Below are 14,762 nucleotides of genomic sequence, written 5' to 3' on the forward strand. Positions count from 1 at the left end.
GAGTTATACGCGTTGTAAATAACATAATTTCCTTATATATATGTATGTACAGTAGGGATATAACTTTTTGCATTTTTTTGCAAATATCAAAAATACCACCACATAGCCTAGTAGTAGAGCATGAAAAAATTTTATTAAATAAGGTGTAATACGATTCTCACGATTCTCACAGGCAAAGTCAATAAAAACAACCTGTAACGTTCGCGAATTCGTTGCAAATGCCCCCATATTATCTTGACCGTTAGGTACAAAAAATATAAACACAAAATTCACGAGTTTATAAAGAAAAACCAAAAAACTGCGATAGTGTCAAAAGTTCCTAATATGCTCCGAAATGGCGCGATTTGAGAACAAATTGGTCCAGAACGGTTTGATAATGATTTTAAATTAGATTACAAAAAAAAATTTTAATGAAAAGCAAATATGTTGTTATAACAGATAAAATTAAAAAATGCATTACTGAACTTCCATGCATTTGGTGCGGAAACTTTTTTCGCGATAGAGAAAAATTTACACCGTATTTCATGATAGTTTTCCATGCTCTACACGGCTATGTGGTGGTATTTTTTTGGTTATAGCCCTAATGTATGTATATATGTAGTTTAATCTTCTTTCGATTATATACAATTATCGATTCTATCGTCCTGATCGAATTTCTAAAGTCAACATCCCCACGGCTCAGGGAACACAATCCACATAACATTCACATAAGAACAAAAATAATTGTGTCAGTTATCTCAACTGGAATAGCGGTTGTATTTCTTAAATAATGCCGAATCACTCATTGGATAAAACCACTTTCTTTCGACACAAAAAAATATATTAATTTTGTTTCTGAAACTTTTCATAATCTCAACGTGATTCTGAACATAATTGTTACTTACAATAGCTACAATTACTTGAGTAAAAGATCACGGTTCTTAAATATCTGAGGACGAGAAATATTATATTGAATTCATAATGCACAATTTCCAAATTACACCTAATAATACAGCAAACATTCTACGTCGTCTTAAATACATCAAATCAAATAATTAACTGCATTGTGCGTTTGAACTCTGCAAGGTGATAGCAACCTCACAGAATGCATATTTGAACTCACGTAATTAATATCCGTCCGCGAGACAAAGTTCGGCGGGTTCACTAGTAAAGTATACATTTTCTTGACCACCATACAATTCTAAGTCGATATAACCGTGAATATACAGCTCGCAATAATTAAGATAGAGCTTTATAATTTGGTATGGATGTTTATATTACCCTATAGAACGTCAACTCCCGATTTTTGGTATTTTGAAGGCTTTAGCAACATAATCTTACCAAAATGTAATTTAATCTCCTTAGAGGCTTCAAAACTTTCCTCCAGAAATTTGTCTGTATTGGTCCCACAGAACGGTATATCCCAATTTTCGGTATTTTGAAGATTTCAGCGACATTATTTTAGCAAAATGGCAAAATTTTGGTATTTAGGGCTTTTTGGGTCTACAAAACCTTCTCCCCGAAATTTGACAGCATAACCCTCCATAGAACAGTACTTCCCGATTTTCGATATTTTGAATGTTTTAGCCGCATCAAAAATCTGAAAAAGTTTTTGTCAGTATGTGAAAAATATTGTATGTATTGGAGTATAACAAAAATAATTCTCTTGATTGTTGTCACTGATATTGCGCAAACAAAAATTGCGTCTTTCTTGCGCATTTTGAGGTATGCCAAAAATGGTGGAAATAGCCTTGGCTCAAATTTTGGCATTTTCGGGTTTGTGTCTTCATTTTCTTTGTTATTGTTGTACATTATGTCGTGTTTGGGCTTAACGTCTGTGTTCGCCCTACATAAGACAATAAGTGCACGTCCACCATTATGTTATAGGTACTATATAATGATTCATATGAAATGATGGCTGCACAAGGGGTGAAATCGCAAAAAATGGAGATGAATTAAAAAAATTAAAGTCGGTTTTTGGTACAACTGTCGTTACATGGTAATATGGTACAAAATTCTAAGTGCCTAACAAAAATGTCAAGATCGTATATTGTTTACTTCCACAGTTACACTGTGTTAAAGCTAAAGAATTTTTAATAACTTGAAGAGCACCATAAACAATTAAATTTTTTGGTGAATAAAGTGTAATATTTTGTTCGCATCAAAAGTGGTCATTCTAGAATGGAATCGTCAACTTCAGGCAGATATCAGAATCTTATAAAAATATATTTATGGCAAAAGAAGTTTAGAAGCATATTAAAAATGATTTGAAATTTACACATTTTTTGAATGACATTTTCCTCCCCTTTCAAAGAAAAAATAAGCTGTAGAAATCCGTTGTGGAAAAAATAAGTTATGCCGGTTTAAAGTTGAAAATCCCATAAAACCCGTTTTTCACTACATTTATCGTTATAAAATCAAAAAACGAAGTGACCCAAAGAAACCAAAGGTATTTTCGTCTTCCATGGACTCCCACAAACCCGAATTTATGCATCACAACCCCTGCAAATTTTTCATGTAGCACAGTGTAATTAATCATATTAGAAGATTTTAGGTTAATCAAATAAGAAGTGTAGGCAAAACCATAACCACTTCATAGTTTTTATGGTACCCATTTATAAGGCCTTCGAATATACCTCTCCAATCCCTTAATTTGCACCAAAACTGTCTTCCATTATATTGATTAAGGTGTAAGCATTCGGAAACTATTAACATTAGATCACCCAAATGCTTCCCCGAATTAATCTCTGTTTTTTTGGATCTTGCCCCAAGGTGCGTCGTCGAAATGGAATGACTGTAACATGATATTTTGGATTCTGAATGGATAAAACAAAGCGAAGTCTCATTGGCATTTAACCTTGTTTAAAAGAAAGCTATATTCTTAAGATAGCGTCGCTGAAGAGCTTAGTAGCTTCATAAACAAAAGGAAATCAATTCTTAGTAGAAACGTGAACTTAATCCTTATCTGCATTTAAGCGCACATTTTGAACTTCTGTTTGAGAGAGGAGTTTAATGTAATTTTTGTGTTGAAAATATCGGAACTGTCGCTGTCCGACTACAGTCCTCTCCAACATGTTCAAAAAATTATCTTAAAATATGACAATGACCTAGATATAATCCGGTTCCCTGCCACATTATTAAGAACATAGTTACACATAAAAAATTGTTTCATAAATAAATAGCATCAACGACTTGATAATGGACCACTTAATGTTTTATTTAAAAATATTTTTATTGTTGTTTTAATTTACTTAAAATTTACCTAATTATTATCTCATTATTTAATAAAACTATTTTGTAGGAACCGAAATCGCTACAATGTTAGATACAATGTTGGTTTGTCTACAAAGTAGACAAGATTTCCATAAACGGAAGATTAATAAGCACTCATTTAACAAATACGTGAACAAACCGCACTAAAACCCACTGCTGGTGATGATGATTAATGTTACATTTATACCTATGTATTTATACTAGTTTCTCATTGTTTCTCAAAGAATATTCGCTGGTACTAAGCGCGTGTCCACAACAATAATCAATGAATCGATGGACGCCAAAGTTTGGCGCGGTATATCAATGAATGAAGATGGAATGACCCCATCATCGGGTTGATTGTTTTGTCTGGTTGCTTTACGTGATAAATGTATGTACGTATGTAAAGTTGTTGTATTTGAAAAGACAACAACAAAACAAACGCCGCTTGACTTAAGTAGATGAAGTGCTTGAAATCTTCGCTTTGACTCGAGAAGTGTAAGTAACATTGTATGTAAATTATTTGAAGTCGATGTTAGTATATGAAAGATCTGATCGACACTGAACTTCTTCTGTGTCTATGATCTTGTAGACCTTTTTCGTATCAAGTGCTTCTCCGCTGGATTTGAACATTTGATTGACCATGCAAATCAATATTTTGGCGTCGTTGAGGTTATTCATGACGCCAGGGTCATGTGGCAATTTCATTTACTTTAACAACAGTTAAGTGTAGGAAAAATTATGGTTGGTAAATTTTATTGCGTTGTGGGAGAATTGAGTGAACACTACAAACACCAGGGACCATACGTATGTACGTAATTTAATATGTATGTATATTGGATCAACGTCAGGTTTGGGATTGTCCTTAAATCTCACCTTAAATCTCACTTCAGCTGGTAAACCATCGCCTTCTCAAATCATTCTAAATAGAAAGATGGATTACACTGTGCGACAACAACAAGAAAAAAAAATGACAAGGAAAACTGAGTAGATTATGAAAGTAGAGCTAACAAGTAACCAAAGTAGGCAGGGAAAGTTCCGCCTATTTCTAGTTTTTTTCAAAATATTCGAGTTAAGATATCTTGGAATCCTTGCATTTTAGGTATATAGTGTGTTTGGCAACTTTACAGAGGAGGATATGGGAAATATTTTTGTTAAAAATGTTAACCCTCATGGGGTTCACTTAAGTGGTCTTTTTGGTCCTTTTTTCGAAAATCTTTCAAAAACATCTTTAAAATGTGAGCATACTAAATCCAAATATTCTACAAAATTGTTCGTCATAAAATTTTACTATAGGTCCAAAAATACACCAAATCTGTAAATCTTATCTGATCGCCAGGAATCTCTAAAAATGAATAACACTTTTTAGGACTTCAAAAAAGTTTATTCAAAATTGTCACTCAAAACATAAATTTGGAAAGATGACGTCAAAGACAAAAATATTCTTCGTCAAATTTCACTATGGGTTACCAAAGAAATAAAATGTCTGTTTACTTCACGTATCATGAAAATATCAGTATCAATTTTCCTAAAAAAACATGAAAATATTTCCCAATTTTTTTGATGAAATTTTGTTGCTTCTTTTTTCGAGTTGATACATGAAAGTAATATAAAACGCACAACAGCACAACATATTCTCTATGAATTTATATTTATAGTGTCAAATCACAAGGACAATCTGGATAAAAATTTGAAAAATCAAAAAGAAGGGATGCTAAGAATGTTATATGTTATGGTTACAGGTTTCTTTTATTCAGAGACTCATAGAGAAATTTGTTTTAGAACATTTATTTCTTTAACAATATCCCCATAAAGTGAAGGATTTTGTTAGATTTTGATCCACCATGGAATTATGTAAAATTAACAGTCCAAAATTAAAACAAATGATTTCATCCTAAAATGTATAAATTTGTAATCGAACTTTTTTGCGGAAATAGTATACGTAGATATATGGTTTATTCTGAAACTCATAGTGAAATTTTGTGTAGAATTTTTCTTCTTTTGACACTTTTCACCTAGAACCAAGTTTTATATTACTTTAATGAATAAACTCATTTGAAGTCTGACCTTAACCCTAAAACGTGTTTTTCATTTTTAGAGATTCCTGGCGATTAGATAAGATTTACAGATTTGGTGTATTCTGAGACCTATAGTAAAATTTTATGACGAACAATTTTGTAGAATATTTGGATTCGATATGATCAAAATTTAAAGAAGTTTTTGAAAGATTTTCGAAAAAAAGACCCCTTTGGTGAACCGCATGAGGGTTAAAATTTTAATAACAAAATTATTTCCCATATCCTCCTCTGTAAACTTGCCAAAGACACTATATACCTTAAATGCAAGGATTCCAAGATATCTTAACTCGAATATTTCGAAAAAACTAGAAATGGACTGAACTTGCTCCGCCTATTTTGGTTACTCTCCGATGTAAACTTTAAAAACGCCGATACACGTGTCTCCTATTTTTAGCTCTACTTTCATAATCTAACCGGTTTTTTCCACCATTTTGAAAAAAATTGAATTTTGTTGCACAGTGTTATCTGAACCTATACCAAGCTCTTTAAGGAGATTATCTTCTATTTTTTTGAGAACCGTATGACCTTTTCTGGGATATAAAACTGAGGCACTGTTTGCATACCAATTCAAATTTATATAGGTAGGCTAGGCACCCTGCACTTTTTACCAGTTTTCCGTATTATTCGCACAAACTAATTCGTATTTTTATTTACGAAAGCGCTTTTATTTTTCATCTCTTACAAGTGCTTCCGACAAATAACAATACCAATCTTCAAGCTGTAGGTGATTGAAAAAACGGAACACACATATCTTAAGAAGTACAAAGATAAAATGCCCATTAGCGTTGGGCTCAGTGTGTAAAAGTACAACAAAACATAAGTCTTCAACATTTATAAATAGAATGTTAGCAGATAATTGTGGTTTAGTTGTTATTATTATGGTGATCTATACAAATTGACAAAACGCGTAAAAATAAATATTGGAAAAAAACCACCGCGAAGAAAATGGTAAAAATAAAGAAATATGTAATTTGTTAAGAAAAATATGTAAAATAAAAAATATTTTTTGTTCAATTGTTTCAGACAACAACGTGGAAAATATTATTATTCGGTTGTATCCTGTGGTCTGAAACTAATGCAGCAACAACATCCATTGATTTATCAAAACTAAATACCCAAGTTCCTAGAAAAAACGGTTATTTACCACCACCACCACCCCCGCCAACATCACCGAATACTAAAAATGGTATGAACATTTAAATGATTACTTTACATATTCCAATAGACTACAATTTTGGTAGTTAAAGAACACTTTTTTGATAAAAGTGTTATTAATTTACATTGCATGTAATTTTTTGAGTCATGTTTTATTAACCATATCCTATCCTGACATGCAGTGTGATAGAAGACCAAAAAATAGAAGACATGTGTCTCGCCGTTTTTTCCTATCTCATCAATTTTCGCGGTTATAGGCCTCCAAAGACATTCCAAACTGTTACCCAGCAAAATGTTCGATGCCAAAGATGCCATTCAATCATGGGTAAAAGTGATCTGATCTTTTTAGCATCTTCATCGATGAATTTTATATGTGCGTGGACCCCAAAAGATGCTATTCATTTTTGGATCCAAAGCATGTCATTTACACCAATACTTTTTATGTCATTTTCACCAATGCTTTGGCATGTCATTTCCACCAATGCTTTGGCATGTCATTTTCACCAACCCTTTGCAATGACATTATCATTACGACGAGAATTTTAACAACGTTGGTTGTGATTGCGAGTCTCCGACAAAGCCTATTGTAAATAATTAATGTCATATATTTAGAAAAAATGTATAAATAAAAACACAAAATTCATCTCTATTGGATCGATAGAATGGGTCCAAATGCTGATGAAAAGATCGGATCTTTCACGACTTCCTTTGCATGGGTTCAAATTCTGATGAAAAGATCGGATCTTTCACGAACTGCTCTGCATGGGTTCAAATGCTAATGAAAATATCGGATGATTCACGACTTCGTTTGAACCAAAGCAAAAGATGCCATGAAATCACGTCATCGCATGGAACCCATTCCTTCAAATTTTGCTGGGTAAAAATTTGATTTACTCTCAGGGGCAAAGCTGTAGCCCTTGTCTTAAAGAACAAAAATTGTGAAAACATAAAATCCATCAAACATAATCTGCAAGGTCAAATTTCTTTAAAAATTTTCTCGGGGTTTGTTCTACAGATATTAAACCGATCAAAATTGAAGCAAACAAACAACTAAAAATGTATCTTAGAACTTAATAAACAACTTTGTAGAGAATACGAATTCTGTAGAAACTGTTCTTAAAGGTCAAAATATAATAATGAATGTGACTTTTATCTAGTTTGCTCTGGTTCTGGTCCACAGATACTAAACCGTTTAATATTCAAGAAAACGACAATATCAACTACAATAATGTTGCAAAGATATTAGTAAACAACTTTCTTTAACATACGAACTGTCAGTGACAAGTTCTTAAAGGTCAAAATAGCAAAACACTTTAGAAAATATTCGATTTTTATACTTTTTTCTCCGATTCTGGTCCATAGATACCAAACCGTCCAAAATTTAAAAATAAAATCAACTACAAAAATGTACCTAAGATCTCAGTAAACTACTTTCTAGAACATATGAACTTTCCAGGAACGGTTCTTTAAGCTCAAAGTTCGATTATATTTGCCTATTCTTTCCTGTTTAGGTCCGTAAATACATAAACTTTAAAATTTTCTTGAATTTTCAAGAGTTTGTTATTTACAGCCCTGAGTAGGGGAAAATGTTAACAATAATTGATTTGTTTGTGAATTTCTGCTTAAAGCGTCATTCCGAGAATGACCATATGTTCTGGAAAGTTGTTTATTGAAATCATAGGTACATTTTTGTAGTTGTTTGTGTTCTTGCATTTTGAACTGCTCTGTATCTATATTGACTAGAATCCTCTTAAATTTTGGAGGATTTGGTATTTATAAACCAGAATCCGAGAAAAAATAGTAAATAATAGTATAAAAATAGTAATCGAATATTTTCTAAAGTGTGTTGCTATTTTGACCTTTAATAAACTTTCGCAGACAGTTCGTATGTTCCAGAAAGTTGTTTACTGATATCTTTGCTACTTTATTGAAGTTAATTGTTGTCTTAAATTTTGAACGGTTCAGTATCTGTGGACCAGAACCAGAGAAAACAGGATAACAAATCCCATATGCTTTTCTATTTTGACCTTTAAGAACCATTTATGCAGAGTTCGTATGTTTTAAAAACATGTTTATTGAGATCTAAGGTACATTTTTGTCGTTGGTTGCTAGCTTCAAATTTGATCCCTTTGATATCTATAGACCAAAACCCGAAAAAAAATTTAAAAATAAATTACATCTTGACGATTATGACCTAGAAGATGAAGCTTGATGGAGTTTATGTGTTCACAATTGTTGATCTTTTTGAGATGTGCTCCTCCACTATAGTATGGAAGGTATATTAAGTTTGTTTTTCCGTTTATAACGCATTGAAATAATCATTTGCGAGCCTATACAGTATACGAGGGGCACTAAAAAAACTTCTGGCCTAGGCAACACGCAGTGTCGCCAGGCATAATTTGACATTTTTTCTGGAAAGTTTGACAGTTTTTAGCTTAAGCGTTCTCAGGACAATTCGACATGCGACCATGTGTTGGTTTGTTTTTAATGGCTTGATTAAGACACCTCCAAAACATGGTTTTTGAACACGGCTTTTTTTCTTGATGTGCTGCAATCAAATAAGGTCAATGGATCTCCCCAGTCAGGGCTGTACGGCTCATGACCCATCAATTCCACGTTTTGTCCGGTCAACTAGGCGCTGTTTTGAATCGATGTGTGAGAACTCGCATTGCCATGATGCAGAACGATTCGCCTTCTCTTGTTCGTTTTTCGAATTCTTCAGGAGACTTCGGGCATTCAAATTGTAGTGTAACACTCAGACTTATCTGTCCTACTTTTCTCAAGCCGTATAGTCGCTACACGGTCAGTGTTGCCGAAAAAAAGAGGCGACCATTTGCTTCGAAGATCTTCTTCCATGAACAACTTTTGTTGGATTTGGCCTGCATTGGAAGACCCAAACGGTTGATTCATAGATCCAAGATTCGTCTGTGACGATCTTATAAATGTCGTTTGATTATGCATCGATATTGTTTTTGTTTACAATTTCTTTGCACAAATCCACAAGAGCCATTTTTTGAGCGATTGGCTAATTTTGCTGGATCTAGCGAGAAAAATCAATTTTTGCGGCCAAGTGTTCATGAAATATCAAATCTTAGTTGGTAGAAGAAATGCCTAAGAATGCCTCTATCTCACGGTATATAACATGGCGATCTTGCAGTATCCGTTCAGACACAACTTAAGTTTTTTCTCTTGTTCGATTTTGGGCACGATTGAATTCTTTAAACCAGTTTTTCATAGTGATCTAGGATGACACTTTATCGACATACAAAGATTTAATTTGATCGATGCACTCTTGCCGTGATTATCCATGTCGAAATTTGTGAAAAATTGTAGGTCATAAATATTCACAAAGAAATTCCATTTTTTTTTTGCAGACAACACAATACTTGGTCGTATGTCAAACTGTCCTGAGAACGTTTAGGCTAAAAACTGTCAAACTTTACGAAAAAATGTCAAATGACGCCTGTCGACACTGCGTGTTGTCTAGACCAGAAGATTTTCTAGTGTCCCTATATATATACTGATCGCCTGTTTTAATTACTCTAGCGTCCACGATAATTGAGCTAGAACTTTATATTTTTTGCAACAGAGTGTATTTTTTCCATAGGCAGTTCGAAGATACCCAGCAAAATGTTCGATGCCAAAGATGCCATTCAATCATGGGTGCAAGTATTCTGGCATGTCATCTTTTTAGCATCTTCATCGATGAATTTTATATGAGCGTTGACCCCAAAAGATGATATTCATTTTTGGATCCAAAGCATGTCATTTACACCAATGCTTTGACATGTCATTTTCACCAATGCTTTGGCATGTCATTTCCACCAATGCTTTGGCATGTCATTCTCACCAACCCTTTGCAATGACATTATCATTACGATGAGAGTTTTGACAACGTTGGTTGTGATTTCGAGTCTCCGACAGCATCAAGCCTATTGTAAATAATTATTCTTATATATTTAGAAAAATGTGTATAAATAAAAACACAAAATTCATCTGTATTGGATCGATGGAATGGGTTCAAATGCTGATGAAAAGATCGGATCTTTCATGACTTCCTTTGCATTGGTTCAAATGCTAATGAAAAGATCGGATCTTTCAGGACTTCGTTTGCACCAATGCAAAAGATGCCATGAAATCACGTCACGCATGGAACCCCTTCCTTCAAATTTTGCTGGGTAGGCTATATAGGTCAATGTTTTGGTATAACTCCCATATAACAGTACATCCCGATTTTCGGTATTTTGAGGAATTTAACTACAATTTTTAACCGAACTAGTTGTAGTTTGATATATGAGGTTCTTATCGATCACAACACTTCTCCACCATAAATTGTCTACGTAGGTCCATGTTTTGGTATGGGCCATATATACCCGTATCTCCCGATTTTTGTTAATTTGAGAATTTTAGCTCAATATTTTTACCAAACTACCTGTAATATGGCATATGAGATGACCAGGGGTCACAAAAATCCTTTCTAGTTACTACACAAGTCCTCAACTTACCGCCTCTGACGAAGCGAAGACGTCAAAGTTGTCATTGCTTGTCTAGAAACTATAACTAGTTCGGCTGAAGCGGCTTTACGAGGGGCACTAGAAAACCTTCTGGCCTAGGAAATACGCAGTTTTGCCAGGCGTCAAACCAGCGCCTGTTTGACCGGACAAAACGTGGAATTGATGGGTCATGCACAGTACAGCCCTGACTGGGGATCCAATGACTTTATTTAATTGCAGCACATCAAGAAACAAGTCGACAGAAGGTGATGTAAAAGCGTTCAAAACCATGTTTTGGAGGTGTCTCAATCAAGCCACGGAAAACTACACAAAGCATGTCAAACTGTCCTGAGTACGCTTAAGCTAAAAACTATCAAATGTTCCAAAAAATGTCAAATGACTCCTGGCGACACTGCGTGTTGCCTAGTCCAGAAGGTGTTTTAGTGCCCCTGGTACAATGGTACAGATTCACTTAGGCCATTAATAGCCTGAACAAGGAAATCTCCCGATTTCTTGTTATGACAGTGTATGATCACGGTGTCTTTTTAAAGGAAGAAGTTTCCGAATTGACGGTCACCCTGATTTACCATCACAGAAACAATGATACTCTGAAGACCGGTCTCGACTAGCAACCACTGACTAAGGCTGATTCTCCCGTCGGAGTCAGCTCTGTCGACGGTGGCAATCGTCGATGGTCGTTAGCAAGGATCTATGAGTTGCCTTCGGCTTTGGAACAGAGATTGGCTCCACCGTGTTGTTTGGGGCAGTAAATTTCGTCTTCCCTACTTTTTTGCTTGCCGTCGCAGATCCTTTAGTGGCTTGAGCAGCTGCAGTGTCTAGGAGGATAATCATGTTCACATGAGGGTAAGTTTAATGGAATTTTCTCACGTACCTCACCTTGCTTCTGACGAAGAAGACCTCCTTCTTAGAGCGCAAATTCGGATCTCGCTCAACGTTTGCTTATTTGTGTCGTTAACTTGTCTGTCAAATCTGTTCATAGAGTTATTGGCGCATGGTAGAGTTTCTTGGATTCATCATCGTGAGCGAATGCGCCTGCGCCATTCTGCCTTTGAGGTTTATTACCGGCATGTGCCGTTATAGGACTATCTGGAACTGGGTTACTGCCAGTTGAGCATCGGGGTCCGTACGCACTTCCATCATGTTTCTCTCCCTTTTTCTAGTAGACTTTGTTGGGATCACCATGGTGTCCAGTTGTTCATCGGTCAGAGTCAGAATGAGTAACATGTCCTTCGGGGGTATGATCTGGATATGCTCTTCTGGAACAAGTATTTCCAATTGGTTGAGAAGTTTTCTACTTTGCTGGTATGTTCAATAATTTTAAGAGCCCTGTGTAGGTCGTCCCTTCCCATAACCTGGTACTGTCAGCCGTAGACCGGTTTGCACCAATCTTGGCTTTATCGTTGTCCTTGGATATCTCCGGTAGTAAGTACAGATGTAGGTGCCAAGGAATCCATACCTAGAACAGCCGGATCACAATCGCTTTATCTCGATGAAACATGGCTTACTAACGCTTGCCTCCGGAACTGGGTTCATTATTCCCTGCGCCGTAACTTTATTCCTTTTATTTTTTCTCCATCGTAGTTATTTATTTTAATGGAACTGCCCCGATCAATTTTGGTCCACGGGGGATCCCAAGGATCCGCAGTAAACAGAGGAAAGACGAGCAAACATGCTTTAGAGATTACTCTTTATTATGTGCCACTTCTTCAACCCAACATAATGAGGATCCAAAAGATCCCCAAGGTTAAATAGACATGTTGAGGCAGATCTGTTGCAGGATGTCATAAATTATATTCCAAATTTTATTTCAGTTAATTCAACAACTCCAACGACACCTACAAAAAACTACATAAGTAAAACAACGCGCAGTATTGAAGATTTCAATACTCATCCACAAATAAAAGCTACTAAGCCGTCGTATGGATCATCAAATACTAGACCACTGTTCACATCATATGCTCCACCACCATCCGGTACAGTTTCCTATAAAAATGTTCAATTGCCCATAAACACGGAAACTTTGAAAATACCTTTTGTCATACCCAAAAATGAATACACCAAACATCCAGGATTCGATGTAACTTCAGCAACATTGCCCGAGAACAGCGATGCAACACAAATGTTGATGATTGAAGAACCCCCGTCGTTGGTGCTACAGCCACAACATAATAAAACAATTGAAGCAGCTAAAATCTTGGCCTCCACCTTACTGGAAGCAAGTGGCGAGGCGCCATTGGAACCAAATAAAACTCCAGTGAATTCTTCGGATGTCTACATTGTTAAGTCACAAAAGAAGGCCTACATTATACCAACACATTTAAAGAAGGGTGAGTCCACATTTGCACAATAAAAAATATTAAATAATTTATATTATTTTTTCCTTCCTTTTAGAAGTCGCAAAACCATCAGCTTTGGAAACATTGTATCCCATGCGTGAGCAGTTTGAGAAGGCGTACACAATAAATCAATTTATTTTTGTTATAAAACCAGATAAAATTAATTTTCTCAACAAATTAGTTTAAATGGTCAGTTTTGTTGTTACTATCATATTGTTGTTGTAAATGGACAATTGTTAATAGTTTTTAAGTTAATTAAATTTTAAATTTTTGTAAAGAAATATTTTTATTTTAAAATTGACGGAAAATTTAAAGAAGTCTTAATGGGTGTAACTGACATAATCCCACATTACTTAATTAGCAAACAGAGTTTCAAAGGGAGTCCTAATAAAGGTTTGAATGCGGTGGGATAATAATGAAAAATATACAGTTCACATATTCTGGCTGACATACTCGAAAAAAGAAGTACATAAAGTGAGATGGAACTTTCCTCACTTACGAGTAGCTGCCCTGAATATATGCATAATTTTATTTATGGATTTAGTTAACTACAGGCCAAAATGCCATTTGCATTCTGGCGGAAGAAAGTCTTAAATCGATTATATAAAAGATATATTTTCAACTTCAGTACATAATGCCCCCATGGCCCGACTTACGTGCATATATATCAGCTGTAGAAGTCTATTATTCTAAACAGAATGTTTTGTTCCATGAGCCGAACTAAGAATAGATTTGCAAACACATCTTCTTTACTTCTCCAATTTTAGATGCCATGTTTTGTGGAACCTTCTTCAACTTGGTCGGTCTCATTATCATTTTCATTTTTTGTTTGACAGATAACACATTCCGTATTCCGATACACACAAAAGCGATCAAGTTCGGTTAAGTAGTTGCAGAAGAATAATAATCATTGCCTTAATAATTACAATTTAAACAAGTAAAAAAGTATCAGTCTGCTTTGCCGACAGAGATATACCCTCAGCCTGTGTAAATTGAAACACTTGTTTCCCAAAAAAAAAAAAAAAAAAAATATGTATTTAGGGGGTTTTTAAAATATGAACCGACAAAAATGTTGATTAGGATTAAAGTTCAAAACTTTTGCGGTGGAGCTACTTTAAGGAATGGACCTACATAGACCATTATGGAAGTGGGTCTAAGGCCACTATATATGGTGCCATAGGGGGTTTTTTACAGCCTTCCGGCTGTTTTCCCAAGAAGTATGGACTTGCCCCTGAAATTTTTACCGTCGTAATTGAGGCAGTGAATGCAAGTTGCTTAAAGTGAAACTTAAAGTGAACTTATTCGAAATTTTGTGTAGGAGATACCGGATGGAGTGAACAAATATAGTACATATTCGAACCTGATCTATACCTGGTACATATATTGGATGTGTAAAGTATCCACAAATTTTCCGAACATTTTTGAACTTTTGTGTGGGAGGTACCAGA

The 14,762-nt window shown here is 35.0% G+C and overlaps 1 protein-coding gene across 1 annotated transcript; it reads left to right on the forward strand.

The window, feature by feature from the left end:
• The first annotated feature begins 6,254 nt into the window (after positions 1-6,254).
• Positions 6,255-13,534, forward strand: LOC141390686 (uncharacterized). The gene is made up of 4 exons (XM_073963628.1): positions 6,255-6,275; positions 6,333-6,495; positions 12,790-13,305; positions 13,370-13,534. The coding sequence occupies exons 1-4, from the start codon at positions 6,255-6,257 to the stop codon at positions 13,498-13,500; spliced, it is 831 nt and encodes a 276-aa protein (XP_073819729.1). The 3' UTR covers positions 13,501-13,534.
• The last annotated feature ends 1,228 nt before the right edge of the window (positions 13,535-14,762 follow it).

Source organism: Musca autumnalis, unplaced genomic scaffold, assembly GCF_047663935.1.
Source record: "Musca autumnalis isolate F117 unplaced genomic scaffold, ASM4766393v1 scaffold_1, whole genome shotgun sequence".
Lineage (NCBI taxonomy): Eukaryota > Metazoa > Arthropoda > Insecta > Diptera > Muscidae > Musca > Musca autumnalis.